General features: G+C 57.1%; 5 protein-coding genes across 5 annotated transcripts; 2 read left to right on the top strand and 3 right to left on the bottom strand.

Moving 5' to 3' along the window:
* Positions 1-201: 201 nt before the first annotated feature.
* Positions 202-2,611, top strand: B0I36DRAFT_360354 (uncharacterized protein; the record flags this gene model as incomplete). Its single annotated transcript, XM_046158295.1, has 3 exons — positions 202-382; positions 497-911; positions 988-2,611. The coding sequence occupies 3 exons, from the start codon at positions 202-204 to the stop codon at positions 2,609-2,611; spliced, it is 2,220 nt and encodes a 739-aa protein (XP_046014985.1).
* A 134-nt stretch (positions 2,612-2,745) lies between these two features.
* On the bottom strand, positions 2,746-4,306 carry B0I36DRAFT_285082 (alpha-helical ferredoxin). The gene is made up of 3 exons (XM_046151576.1): positions 3,710-4,306; positions 3,431-3,582; positions 2,746-3,373 (listed from the first exon to the last, which is right to left on the bottom strand). Exons 1-3 carry the CDS (start codon positions 4,080-4,082, stop codon positions 3,053-3,055), a joined length of 846 nt encoding a protein of 281 aa, XP_046014984.1. The 5' UTR covers positions 4,083-4,306; the 3' UTR covers positions 2,746-3,052.
* A 1,104-nt stretch (positions 4,307-5,410) lies between these two features.
* On the top strand, positions 5,411-6,846 carry B0I36DRAFT_85291 (phosphatase 2C-like domain-containing protein). The gene has a single exon (XM_046163458.1). It carries the CDS (start codon positions 5,583-5,585, stop codon positions 6,666-6,668), a length of 1,086 nt encoding a protein of 361 aa, XP_046014983.1. The 5' UTR covers positions 5,411-5,582; the 3' UTR covers positions 6,669-6,846.
* An 828-nt stretch (positions 6,847-7,674) lies between these two features.
* B0I36DRAFT_85300 (Ser-Thr-rich glycosyl-phosphatidyl-inositol-anchored membrane family-domain-containing protein) lies at positions 7,675-8,782 on the bottom strand. The gene is made up of 3 exons (XM_046163459.1): positions 8,428-8,782; positions 8,102-8,344; positions 7,675-8,020 (listed from the first exon to the last, which is right to left on the bottom strand). The coding sequence occupies exons 1-3, from the start codon at positions 8,621-8,623 to the stop codon at positions 7,878-7,880; spliced, it is 582 nt and encodes a 193-aa protein (XP_046014982.1). The 5' UTR covers positions 8,624-8,782; the 3' UTR covers positions 7,675-7,877.
* A 2,533-nt stretch (positions 8,783-11,315) lies between these two features.
* On the bottom strand, positions 11,316-13,443 carry B0I36DRAFT_360350 (uncharacterized protein; the record flags this gene model as incomplete). The annotated part of the gene is made up of 6 exons (XM_046158294.1): positions 11,316-11,755; positions 11,838-12,237; positions 12,327-12,556; positions 12,618-12,775; positions 12,839-13,310; positions 13,413-13,443. 6 exons carry the CDS (start codon positions 13,441-13,443, stop codon positions 11,316-11,318), a joined length of 1,731 nt encoding a protein of 576 aa, XP_046014981.1.
* Between the last annotated feature and the right edge of the window lie 314 nt (positions 13,444-13,757).

Raw genomic sequence — 13,757 nt, 5'->3', positions numbered from 1 at the left:
CTGGGTGGTGGTTGACCGTGACCCTGCGGGTGCCTGATGGACCCTGGATTGCCCCGACTAGCGCCGTATTCCACCCTTCGTGCCTGTGGTGGTTCCATCAACGCACATGAACTTGCCAGCAGCAACACAACAAGGGCCTAATTCTCACCAATACTGTGTCGCTAACGTGAAATGCCATTCCAATCATAGACAACCTGCACCATGGCCTCTGACCTATCCTCGGTGCAGGTCGGGGACCGCCGCTCCTACGACGGAGCCCCGTGCACCATCCGCTATATAGGCGGCGTCAAAGGCACTTCGGGCGCCTGGCTGGGCGTCGAATGGGACGACCCTGCGAGGGGCAAGCACGACGGCTCTCACAAAGGAGAGCGGTACTTTACTTGTGAGCTCCCTCTCTCTCTCTAGACTATCACGCTCACGTCCTCGCAAACCCTGTTTTTACCGGACGCCTGGCTGACCGTACGCGACCACCCCACCATTGCCTACTGCACAACAGGCATATCACACTCCTCCACAGCAGCCTCGTTTGTACGCCCGACGCGCCCGGCGGAGCCAGCCCGCGGCCTTCTCAGGGCCCTGGTGGACAAATACACGGCGGAGCTCGCCGATGCCGCCGTCATCAAGTTCTCCGGCAAGGTGGCCGAGGAGGTCGGATTTGCCAAGACCCGGCGCAAGCAGGCCAACCTCGGCGAGCTGCGTGTCGCCATACTCGACGGAGAGCGCATCGCGTCTGCATATGATCCGGGCAACGGCGACGAGCATGAGGCTGGCAAAAGCCATGGGTCCGTGTCTATCAGCCAGACGTGCCCGAAAGTGCGAGACCTGGATCTGAGTCGGAATCTGCTCCGCCGGATAGGCGATGTGGTTGGGATCTGTAGTGAGCTCCCGGCTCTGCGAACCCTGAGGTTGAAGTAAGTAACTGGCGCTGTGTTAATGAACTTTCCCTGGGCATGGATGACGAAGGTGCTGATGACCACGGGCTGGCAGTGGAAATCGCTTCGAAGGCGTGCTCGAAGATGAAACCCTACTTGGAGACAGGTGCCTTGACGCATTCAAAGGCCTCGAAGAGCTGGCTGTCGAGGACACACTGATGACCTGGGAGGAGATATGCCATTTTTGCGCAAGATGTGAGAGACTCCTATCGCTGTCGGCGAGCACAAATCAACTCTCGCGATTGCCACCCACGACGGCTTTACTCTCACCGTCGTCGATGACGACAAACCTGGTTGCACTCACTCTCGAATTCAACGAGCTCACTTGCATATCGGACATTGCCAGCCTTGGGGCCCTGAAGGCACTCCGCAACTTACATCTCAAGTGTAACAACATCAGGACCATACTGCCTCCTGGTGACCCGGATCAAGGGAAAGATGCCCACGCAAACCTGAACCCGACGCAATACGCCTCTGAGCTTCCCGTCTTCTCCCCGAGCGTCCAGTACATCGACGTGTCCTACAACAATGTCGATTCCTGGGACTTTGTCGACAGCCTGCCGACATGCTTTCCCGGGCTCACAGCACTACGCTTCGCCCACAACCCGATATACGACAACCCGGACCCAGACCACTCATCCGCCGCGACGACAAAGAACCTCACCGAGGAGGCGTACATGTTCACCGTCGCGCGCCTGCCGAACCTGAAGGCCCTGAACTTTGGCACAATCTCCAAGGAGGACAGGCAGGACGCCGAGATGTTCTACCTGGCGCGCATCGGCAAGCACCTGGCGGCAATCGCAGTGCCTGCTGCGCCGCCTGCAAGCGGCAGCAACACTACCACCAGCACCAGCGACGGTACCATAAACAACACCGCGGAAGAGGAAGACATGCAGACCTCGAAGAAGCTCGTGCGGGACCTCGAGGCCGCTCTCGTCAAGCGTCACCACCCGCGCTACGCGGAGCTGTGCGAGCTCTACGGCGCCCCGACGGTCGTCCGGCGCCGGGAGATCAACCCGGCGTTCATCGAGGCGCGGCTGATCACCGTGCACTTGTCCTATACACCTTCCCCTCCCCATCCCACTTCTTCGTCGCCATCGTCAAATGTATTGGCCCCCACCACCACTTCCTCCTCCTCGTCCACAGCAGCAGCAGCAGCAGTACCGACAGAGCCGGAAATGGTGACCAGGACGGTACAGATCCCCAAATCACTGGATATATACGCGGTCAAGGGCATCGTGGCGAGGATTCTCGGTTTCAATGCCACCACCACTACGTCTGCCCTTTCAGCGGGGTCAGGGTCAGCAGAGGGTAGAAACAGGAGGAACGACGACGGCTTGGGCAGGACGAAGCCGCTCGACTTGCGCCTGGTGTGGGAGACCGGGGAATGGGACCCGGTAGCGGACTTTGACGAGCAAGTCGACGACGACAGCGACGACGATGCTGGCGAAGGAGAAGGAGACGAAGAAGAAGAGGAGGAGGATGACCAGGAAGAGGCCAGGAACGGCAAGAGACAGGAGCCGGAGGCAGGTGAAGAGGGAGATGGGGCCGACCCAAGTCCAACTGGACAAGCAGGCGGGAAGTGGATCAAGCGTGAGGTCGAGCTGCCAGATGGGCCGCGGCAGCTTGGTTTCTGCGTTGACGGGCAGGAGGTGCGGATCCGCGTCGAGTTGCGTTAAGACACTCTCGTGACTGGCATGTACACACACGCGCACGGCCGACTTGAGCCCGCATTGCCATCCCCAAGTGCCTGTAATGGATTGTGAGTCGGAGGTCATGATATGCAGAAGTGGCTGTCGTAACAAAGTGCGAGCAAGTTTGAACGTGGTAAAATGAATTTTGTTTCACAGCTAATACTATACTTGGACATAAAAACTCCAACCATGCTCATCTGACAAAAGAACATGGGCCAAATGATTTACAGACCTCATCAGAAGACCCTGGTGTATATGTCGACCTTTGATGGTACTCAAACAACATCATCGTCAACTGTTTTGTACACCAATTTGCGACTGCACGTAATGCTCTCAACTCCACTAACAGGAGGATCGCTTGCGCACTTTCCCTCTCCCCTTTGCTCCACAGCTTCACATGAAAGCCAGGTTCACACTCCTTGGCCTTTAGAAAGCCATCTCCTTCTTGATCTCGGCAATAGCGAGACCAGGGTTCAGGCCCTTGGGGCAGGTCCTCGTGCAGTTGAGAATCGTATGGCACCGGTACAGAGACATCGAGTTGTCGAGGGCAGCCTTGCGCTCAAGCTTGCGCTCGTCACGCGAGTCGATCAACCAGCGGTAGGACTGGAGCAGGATGGCAGGACCAAGGTACTCCTCGGCGTTCCACCAGTATGAGGGGCAAGATGTCGAGCAGCAGGCGCAGAGAATGCACTCATACAGGCCGTCGAGCTTTCTGCGGTCGGCCTTGCTCTGGCGGTATTCCCGTCCCTGAAGATAGAGTCAGCATTGTCGTCTCCTTTGCAGTGGGTCACACGAAATACGCACATCGGGAGCAGGAGTATCTCTCTGGAGGTAGGGCTTAATGGACTTGTACTGCTTGTAAAAGTAGGTCAAGTCGGGCACGAGGTCCTTGACGACGTAGGTGTGAGGAAGAGGGTAGATCTTCATGTCGGCGCTGGAATCAGTGGGAATGCGGCCTACGGTATGGTCACGTCAGCAATCATTCTTTCTTTCAATGAGTCGAGACGAGAAATTGTCGCCATTCGCGTTGCCCCCCCCCCCCAAAACCAAAAAAAAAGCGTACGAAAAAGAATATAAACTTACACAAGCAAGCCAATGTGTTGGTACCATTGATGTTCATGGCGCAGCTTCCGCAGATGCCCTCTCTGCAACTCCGGCGGAAGGTCAGGGTGGGGTCGATCTCGTTCTTGATGCGGACAAGGGCATCGAGTACCATGGGGCCGGTCTTGTTGAGGTCGAGGGTATATGTCTGCATCTTGGGCTTCTCGGTCGGGTTCTCAGGGTTCCACCGGTAGATCTGGAACTTCTTGAGGCGCGAGTCCGCCGAGGCAGGCTCCGGGTTGTCGGTCTGCGAGTTGACGGTGGCCATTGAGCGAGAGAAGACGGCGGGACGCAGGGCGGCAGGGCGCGCGGCGGCGGCAAAGAGCCGTGACGTGGTAGAGCGGAGAGCGGCCATGGTGATGGTTGTGCGTTTGGCAACGAGGTGTTTTGCGGGCGGACGGGCGGAGGCTCGTGACACCAGCGAACAGGGCACCAGGAAGACGTTTGAGCAGGAGATCAGGCGAGATCGGATCCTCCCAAGTCTGGATTGTCGTCCCGTAGACGGTTTGCGGACGGGGGCTTTGTGGTGGGAGGTTGATCGTGAGTGGCGACGGGGAGGGAGAATGTGTGCATCATCCCAGGTGGTGCTGGCCAACGAGACTCGAGCCGCACCAGCAGCTGTCCATCCGTCCCGAGTGCTCGCCCGCGCTACGGAATCGCCTTGTCGGCCACTCCTGCCTTTGCCGAGGGAGTGCCATGTCCAATCAGCACCTTGCAATTATTCAACTCGCAGAGGGCCGGCGGGGCCTCGCTGGATGCTGCCGTGCAGCTGCCACTCGAGTGGCAGCTGGGAGACCAGGTGGCAGATCTGGGGCCGATTCCAGGCTCGTCCTCCACCCGACCCGAGCGGTCAGCAGTCTCCACTCCCCGGGGAGGGATCTTCCCCGGACCATTCCGCCTGCCCTGGTGACCCAGATTCGGGAAACACAAACTCGAAAACCGTAGCCGCGCGCTGAGGCACTGCTGATCAGATCATCTGCGGTGGCCAGCATCGTATATTCTTAGGAAGCCGTTGTATTGGCTTGGAGTATTGGCTGTACAAGATTGTCTATCTGTCGGGAGAGGGGTGGTGTTGTGAACTGTATGTCCTGTGGATTTGATCATGCCTGCTCATTTTTGGCTAACTAAACAGAAGGATCCGATTTGCGACGTGGTGATGGCGACCTTCGTCCTGGTAGCATCCTGGGCCCTGTCAGCATCTAGGTCTCCCCGGAGAAGCTTCAAGGCTGTTACATAGTATGCAACACCCGCATTGTGTCAAATTTGCAGTGCCTGTTCCAGCCGTGGACATCTTAAATCCCCACCCACTTTGACAAGGCGACGGCGGCGACCGCGCCACGGTTGGTTCATGCATGCCACCCGCCCCTTTGGTAGATCGATTCCATTAACGCGAGCCTTCCCGGGCGCCGGGTCAAAAGCCACCGCGACATAATTTTCTGTCAACCGCGACATCCCCCACGCCTGCTCCTTGCGCCACAGATCAGGCCTGTCCCTTCAAACCTGCAACCACAAGCCTGCCTGTCTGTGCCTCGGTTGTCACCAGAGCCTGCACGCGCCGACGCAGTGTCTCCCTCCACATAAGTCGAGGCCTTACCCCTCCGTCATGGCCACCCGCCTGCCCACCAGGCTGCTTGCGACGGCGACACCCTCAGCTCGACCCTCTACCTCCGTCTTCAGTAAGTGCCCCCGCCTGTGCCCTTGCGATCCTTGCGACGTGCCAGTCTAGTCACTCGCTCGAGAACTGGTGCTAACAATCCGCCCGGCAGCCTGCGCCCAGTGCCACTGGTTAAGTATTGTCGAAGCTCGATCGCAACGCAGATACCTGTCATCACAACCGATCCTGCGGTCCCAGGACATGTCTTCCACGACAGGACGCAAGTTCACCTATCATTCAGCCGCCGCCTTCTCAGGCAAGCACAAGAAGCTCGACCCGGCGACCAACGTCTTCCACTTCAACCCGTACAACCACATCCAGCCCCAGAAGAAACGGCCCAAGGCTAAGCGCCCCGCCAGCGGCCAGGATGCCTTCTTCATCAGTCGACTCGGCGGCTCCAGCAACTCGGTAGCGCTGGGTATTGCCGACGGGGTTGGCGGATGGGAGGACAGCGGCGTCGACCCGGCCGACTTCTCGCACAACTTCTGCGACTACATGGCCTCGGCCGCGTACGAGTACCGCCCGACGGCCGGGACGGCGCCGCTGACGCCAAGAGCCCTCATGCAGAAGGGCTACGACGATGTCTGCAACGACAAGAGCATACCCGCGGGCGGCAGCACGGCGTGTGTGGCCATCGCGTCCGAGGACGGGCGCATGGAGGTGGCGAACCTGGGCGACTCTGGGTTCGTGCACCTGCGGCTCAATGCCGTGCACGAGTACTCTGACCCGCAGACGCACGCCTTCAACACGCCCTACCAGCTCTCCGTGATCCCGCCCAGTATGCTGGCCCGCGCGGCGGCCTTCGGGGGCGCCCAGCTCTGCGACTACCCCAAGGACGCCGACGTGACGAGCCACAGCCTCAAGCACGGCGACATTGTCATCCTCGCGAGCGACGGCGTCTGGGACAACCTCTTCAACCAGGACATCCTGCGGATAGCCAGCCGGCTCATGACGGGGCTCGGCGCGTGGAAGGCGTCGGCAGGGGGCATCCGCGTGGCCGACAGCCTGCTGCCCTTCACGACGCCCGACGCTGAGGGCGGGTCCGGCCCGCGGTCCCTGACGCTGCAGAGCGCCCTCGCCCTAGAGATCCTCGGCGCCGCCAAGTCTGCAAGCACCAACCAGCGGCTTGACGGGCCGTTTGCCAAGGAGGTGCAAAAGTATTACCCGCACGAGGACTGGCACGGCGGCAAGATTGACGACATCTGCATCATCGTCATGGTCGTGTCTGAGGAGGGTGCTGGCGGCAGCGGCGGCGGCAGCTCGTCCGATATCAAGGCGAAGTTGTGATCGGTTCCACGGACGTGGGTGCGACGAAGTGAAAGGGAAATGACCCTTCCACAGTACGAATCGAGTAATGAAATACATCGACTGGCAACAGTACTACCGCGCACATATCGGGTCAAGCATGGTTTCCAGGCAGCACCATAGAAGACCCAGCCGACACGACACCACCAGCCGGGGCCACCTCCACAACCTGTATATACACTTTTCAATCCGGTCAAAGGAGACACATTCAGCATATAGAAGCGGATACATTAGAGCGCCGCGGCAACAGCGGGTCATCATGATTGCGGCGTCCTCGCCCGCAGGAACCAGAAACTTTGGACAGCAAGGGGAAACCACAATAGAACCACCATGAATCAATCATACTGGGTTGTTTGTAATCAGCTTTTTAATCAGCATGGCGAAAGGGTACAAGCTGCCTAATGATACGATAGACTGCATGATATGCAAAGCAAAACAAAAAAGGATACCCAAGAACCCCGTGAGCAAAAAAGTGTCGCGATGACATAGTCTGTTGCCTTGGTTGACGGCCAGGCTGCTCCTGTTCCTGATACACGCAGCCGGCGAATGGAAGTCCAGGCTCGTGCCCAATGCCAATACCAGCTCCCATAGCCAAGGTTTTTTTAAAAACTCAAAGTCCTGGTATCGGTATTGAACTCTTGAGGTTCCGTTCTGTTTCAAGTACCCCCAAAAACCTTTCATTTCTGATACTGCACCCTTGCGTACCCCAACCCTACGCCGCCAAGGGAAGTAAAACGATGAAGCTGGCAAACGAGGTGGATTGTGAATGATGCATGTGAAGTTCATCAAGTGCAGTGCTGGGCAGAGGAAAAATGTCTCCGAAAGTCAAGATCTTGGTTTCCTCGGGGTTTCCTCGTGATTCCACGGCATGCGTCGTTGTTTAAGTCCTCGCGCACAGAATGCACAATATCTGACATGGATTCAACATGATACTGGCATATCAATCACACCCAGACCCGACATGATTTGATAGTCGACTAGCAAGCATCCGACTCACATATTCCCAAAGGGGCGTTGCCGAGATTGAATAGCATTAGACGACCCTATTAAAACATTTCTGTCATACTTTTCGCTGAATTACAGTCGAGCACATCTTCAGCCTTCAAATACTCGGGCAGGGAGCGCAACCTGATTCTCTGTATCACAGCTTCTTGCATCTCAACCAACAACCATCATCTCTGAGCCAGCGGCTTAGAAGAAAGCGGCACCGACAGCGAGGAGAACGGGGGCGACGTAGGCGGGAGCCAGGGTAGCGGCAGCGTTCAAGGGGGGAACAGAGGCGGTGGTGGTGGCCGAGGTGGAGGTAGAGGTCCTCCGAGTGCTGGAGGAAGTAGCTGCGTTGCAAGAACAAATTGTTAGAAAGGGTGTACGTCGTTATATACTGTCACTGTAAAAGGCAACCAAAAAAAACTTACAGGACTCGGAAGCGGAGGAGGTCACGGAGGCAGACGAGGTCACGCTCATGCTGACGGTGGAGGAGACGGTGACGGTGACCGAGGAGGTTGCGCTGGCAGAAGAGGCGGAAGCGGAGGCGCTGGCGCCAGCAATAGAGAACTGCCCGCTGTAGTTCTGTTCAACGCCGTCGGTGATGACGATGGCGTACTTGGTAGGGGGGACATTGGTGGGGGTCCAGGTGTAGCTCTGGCCAGTCAGGCCAGCTGCGAACAACATCAAGATTAGTTCTTGCCCGTGCTGGGTGCTGGCGTCGCCACGAGCGCAGCTCTGTCTCGGGACTACGTACAGGCAATGGTGCTGACGGTCTGGAGGGCTCCAGTGGGACCATCCTTGAGGTAGAGGGTGACGGGCCCCTCGGCATCACGCCACTCGATGGTGAAGGGCTTGCCGACGGCAATGGAAGCGTAGTCCGCCTCATTGTTGGCGAGGAAGACCTTGGCGAAGGCAGCGCTGGCAAAGGCGGCGACGGCAAAGAACTTCATTTTGGCGGCTTGCGTTGTATTAAGCTACGAGAGCGTGGTGAACGAAAGAGGCTGTAGAATGCGGGCGGGGTGTCAGTCTTCTTCAAGTAGTCAACCTTGGTACGTGTTTGGCTAAAGGGACTCGGATGGCACGCAGATCTCATTCCCTGGAGCGGCGAGGCTCACAAGCGTACTTGCGCTTTGTCTGAACCTCAAACGCCTAGGCGGCACCAGCGGCTCGGAGGCGAGCCCGGAGGGAATGAGAGCTGGGGAGAGTGGCGCCGCGGCGCGTCTCGCCCTGACGGTCGTGTCGTGTCGTACGCGTCGTCAAGAAGTAACTTACCAGAGGTGATTACAAAGGCGTAAGCAGGAAGCCGCGGTGAAGAGTAACGAATGTGGGTTTGTGGTGGTGAACGAAACAAAGGAGAAGGAGGCGGAGGAGAAGGGGCGGCCGAGTGGTATTAATCTTGCGCGGCGTGGACGGGTGTCTGGCCAGCCAGGGAGATGAGCCTGTCGTGATTTGCAAATTGGGCGCCTGGTCGGCCGAGGGAGGCCCCTGTCCTCCTGTCCTGGTGGCCACCAACGGGCGCGCACGGTGTCGCCGCCAAACTCAGTCGTGCGCAGGCCCACCACCCAATTGTTTGGAGCACAATGCACGCTCGCAGGCCAGGAGCGGGCTAGCCGGGCGCGGGTGCCGCGCAGCAGTGCCCAAAGAGGCTACGGATACCGTGCCAACAGGTAGTGCACAAACACTGGGGCAGGGGCTGTGCAGGCTCTGGTCCCCTGTCGCCTGCGACTCAAGGCTGGGGTTGCAGGCCTCAGGGGTGCAGGCTCGGTGCAGCTCAATGCCCCCGCGCGCCCAACGAGTGAGTAGTCGTCATCACCCATCGCCAGCTTCTCTCTCGCCTCACGCAATGCCCCCGGATTCCAGACGCCACCCACCGATCGCCGTTCCGTGGAATCCGCCAGGCGTCACAGGGCGTATGTGCTGTAACTGGTAAGAGGGGCCGCCAGCCTGCTCCTGACAGTGACGTCTGGGGTCACGCAGTATCACCAGAGACACCTACTGCGTATCCTCACCATCGTCCGACGGAAATGCACTTTTCTCATGCAGCAACAACAACTCGCTGTCAGTTTTCTCGTGTAGGCAGTCAATGACAGCCACAAATTGCATTTCCCTCATGGTCATCGTCTCACGGCAATGCAGTCATCTTCGAGGCAGATACTCCCTGGGCACCGAGTCACAACGGTTCTTGTCTGCTCAGCTTGCAGCTCCTGAGCCGTGAGACATCTTCCATGTAACGCTCCCCGACCAGGCAACACTGCGACCCCGAAAATTGATTGGAACGGATATGTCATCTTGAACCTCCTTGCATATGGTGGAACAAGTACCCGCCGGCCACAGTCAACGGCTGCGTGCCATATGCCCAGGTGGGTGGGGTCCGAGACAAGAATTGCTATCCCCGTGGCCCCCTGTGGCTTTCACAGTCGAGCATGATACTACAGCCGATCAGCAACTACTTTCAGATGGCCGTTCGACGTGACTAGCTGAACCCTTTGGGACAAGATGGTCAGTCACTAAGGTGGGCACTGCGAGCCAATTCAGTGGAGGACATCCCTTCAAACAATCGACGTCTGGGGAAATCAGGATTTTTGGCGATCTTCGTTCGGGTCACACCCTGGTTCATCGTTGACGACGCACAATAATAGGCCATGACGCATGATGCATACTGTGGGCTGGTCACGTCTGCCCGGCCATGCCATTGCGAGGACAAGTTCCACCAGGAGATCAAATAATGTCGCCGAGCGCTTGGCAGCCTGTCGCATCATCGCTCACGGAAATTGTGCCAGTCCACTACTTGTGGGACTGGCAAGCCGGGGCGCTGGAGGATCTCAATGGACATGTGCGCTCGCTTGCAGGCTCCCCGCCAAGTCACAAGGGATGCTGCTGTCCATCCAAGAAACGACGACGGCGGCGAGCTCGACAAAACTGCTCTGCCCTCTACACCCGCCAAGCGCAACAAGTTTCTTTCTCCAGACCCAGTGAAAAGATGCATGAGCACCACCACACTCCTCTGGACACGAGACCCTCTTGTCAGCACGATGCCACGCACCCTGCGCTTGTAGCAGACATACACAGCCAGTCAGAAGTCATGCAGCTGCCCCGCATAGTCGTCGGCTTGTGTTCCTGCATTGGCGCGCGGTGCTCAGAACTCGTTGGTCCTCCCGAAGGCCTAGTCCAGTCTAGCGACGCCATACGCTAGGGAACCAGCTTCGGAGCTGCGGCTGGCTGAAATGCCTGGAGGGAGCGGTCTGGCTCCAGCAGCAACCCGCCTCCTATTGGGCTATGTGTTGAGACAGGCTTAGGCCCAAGGCAATAGCGGCAGCCATCATCGCTGTCTCTCCAGTGAATGAAATCTCACAGCCCACCCCCATCTCGGTCAAAGCGACGATGCCACTAGTCACAATGGAGCGGCCCAATGAGGACCGCAGCTTTGGCCAGGCAGTCGCGCACATTCCCTTTCCACTGGATTCGGGGACGGATCTAGCGGGCAGGTATTTGGTATCGACTGCCCGCTTGTAAGCAAGTATTCATGCGCCCCAGCTTCATGCCTGTGCGGTCGCTGCCTCGGAATGTCTTTCTGCTTGATGATGATGACGAACTCAATTAAACACCGCCCTTCCTTTTTGCAAGCCGAAAATTCGAGACTCGTTACAAGTAGGTGGCCGTTTCGTTGAGATACCACGTTGAATCGCTTGTAGGGTCCAGCTCCTTTGTGGAAAACCCGTTCCCAAGGTATGCGAACCGATTGCCAGACGGCCTGTCATATACATACTTCCAGTCCTCGCCGCGAAAGGTTTCCAGCATGTGGAAGAAGTGCACTCTGCTGCCTGGATGCAGAGCCGTAACGTAACCCGCGCCTTTGTCCTGGCCACCCTTGAACCACGACCGGCACGACGAGGACCAAGACGTGCGTGGCATGAAGCTTGCGATGTGCTCGCTGAAGTCGTCCACCGCGGCTTGCGTCGGCGCTAGAGACTTGATGCCTTCAGTCTGGCACTTGCGGATGATGCCAGTCATGTATTTCGCAATGTGCTCGCTCAAAGTGAAGACGCTGCCGTGGCCGATTGGGCCGTTTGGTCCCAGGAAAGCTATCGTTGCGAAGTTGTGCGTCAGGACATAATCATCTCGTGCATATGCCCGCAGAGAATCATTCTGTGAAGTGTCACTTACTGAAATAGTTCGGTACTCCCGGCAGAGCACAGGACATGTACCCTTTTGGTACTTCGGCCATTAAATCCTGCACATTGCCATGCCTGCCGATGATGGGGAAGCGAGGAACAAATGATGTGTCGAAGCCCGTGGCGCAGATGATTGCGTCTACCTCGACCACTTCGCCAGACGCAAGCTCGATCCTGTTCTCCATGATTCGGGAGATGCCTCCTGTGTACAGCTCCACGTTTGGTGCTTGTAGACTTTGCAGATATCCCGGCGCAGGCGTCATGCGTCGGCAGCCCAGTGGATAGTCTGGTATCAGGGCCTTGCAGAGTCGTTCGTCGGCGCGCAAGCTGGCTGTCATGAACTCTCGGACCTTTTGTGTCGCGAAATGCTGGACCGGACCGCCGTTGAGGACCTAATACAGGGTTGACCAGTTGGCCGGTCAGTCATACAGTGCGTGCAGTTGTTGAATAGAAGCTATCGTCCTATTCACCCTTTACTTACAACCGGAAAATTGCCGCCGGTGTCCATCTCTATGGTCTTGATAAACTTGCGGTATAGTTCGGGATCAGATCTGAACCTCGCAATCTGCGCCTGAGAGAAGTTGCCAGCCTCATCTATTTCAATGCCCGCCAGGACCTTGCTTGCAGGACCTTCCTTCATCTTCATGGACATGATCAACGGTGGGAGAATCCAGGTGGGAGTGCGCACAAAGTGGCATAGTTTCTCCACGGCTTTGTGATATCGAGAGGTCAGCAAAGAATTCGAGGTCGCAATCCGAAGTGCTCAACTTACTTGGTTGGATGGCTGGTACCAGCTGTACACCTGACGAGCCATTGCCGATCACAGCGACTCTTTTGTTCTTGTACTCGTACTGTTCCGGCCATCTTGCTGTGTGGATCAAATCTCCAGCAAAATTGTGTAGGCCGGGTATGTCTGGCCATTTCCAGTTACTGGAGCGAAATGTAAGTACTCCGCTTGCTCAGCTTTTGAAAAAGAGGCGGAGGAAGACGTACTTGAGTATACCAGAAGCATCAACCAGGAAGTTTGCCTCGTCATCGAATTCGGTGCCACTCTCCAGATTGCGGACTGTCACAATCCACACCCCGCGCTGCTCATCCCATATAGCACTGACAACCTGGTGATTTGTCTTGATGGTGTCCATCATCCTTTCTTCGTGACAAATATCGTCTAGGTACTTTTCAATCTCTGGAGCCGGGGAGCAGAAATTCGACCAAGCGGGGTTGGGCCGCCACGAGAACTGGTAGTTGTGACTAGGCACGTCGCATCGACAGCCCGGGTACTTGTTCTCATGCCACGTGCCGCCAGGCTTGCTGTTCTTCTCGTAGATGACGTGTTCGAAGTTTGTCAATCCCCGGCGTAAAGAGCGGACCATGTTGATGCCACTGGCGCCTGCACCGATACCGATGATTCGTACATGCTTGGCTGTGCCTAGTGGTTGCTCTTGCACCTTGTACGATGCCCTGGCTGCAATGAAGGATCAGTTATTGAACACAGAGCATTTGCCTGCACCGCATACAGCTGGATAAAGTGGGAAGTCCTTCGACATGAGTGAGGTCGACCACGTACCTCGGGTCTCCGAGGGCAGTGGTACAGTCATCTTGCGATGTTGTCTTTACGACGGAGTCTCAATTGGCGCAGAGACACGGGCCTTGAAAATTCGCTACCGGAATGTGTAAACGAAATGAAAGCTCTTGACGCTTCCGCGGAGGGACTTGACGAAACAATGGAGCCTTGAGGTGCTCTGAAGACTAAGACGGCTGTGGCCGCTAATTTGACAGCAAATGGACTGACTGTCTGAGATGCCACAGGTCGCAAAGTAGTCACGGGACCCAGATATATAAGTCTATCTTGGCTACCAGCGCCACTACCGGTACATCCCATCCTGGGCAAGTTGCAAGCAAGGCCAACCGT

The sequence above is a fragment of the Microdochium trichocladiopsis genome, assembly GCF_020744255.1.
Source record: "Microdochium trichocladiopsis strain MPI-CAGE-CH-0230 chromosome Unknown B0I36scaffold_3, whole genome shotgun sequence".
NCBI classification, from domain to species: Eukaryota; Fungi; Ascomycota; class Sordariomycetes; order Xylariales; family Microdochiaceae; genus Microdochium; species Microdochium trichocladiopsis.
The sequence above is the reverse complement of the archived record's forward strand: the minus strand, read 5'-3'. Positions and strand labels throughout refer to the sequence as shown.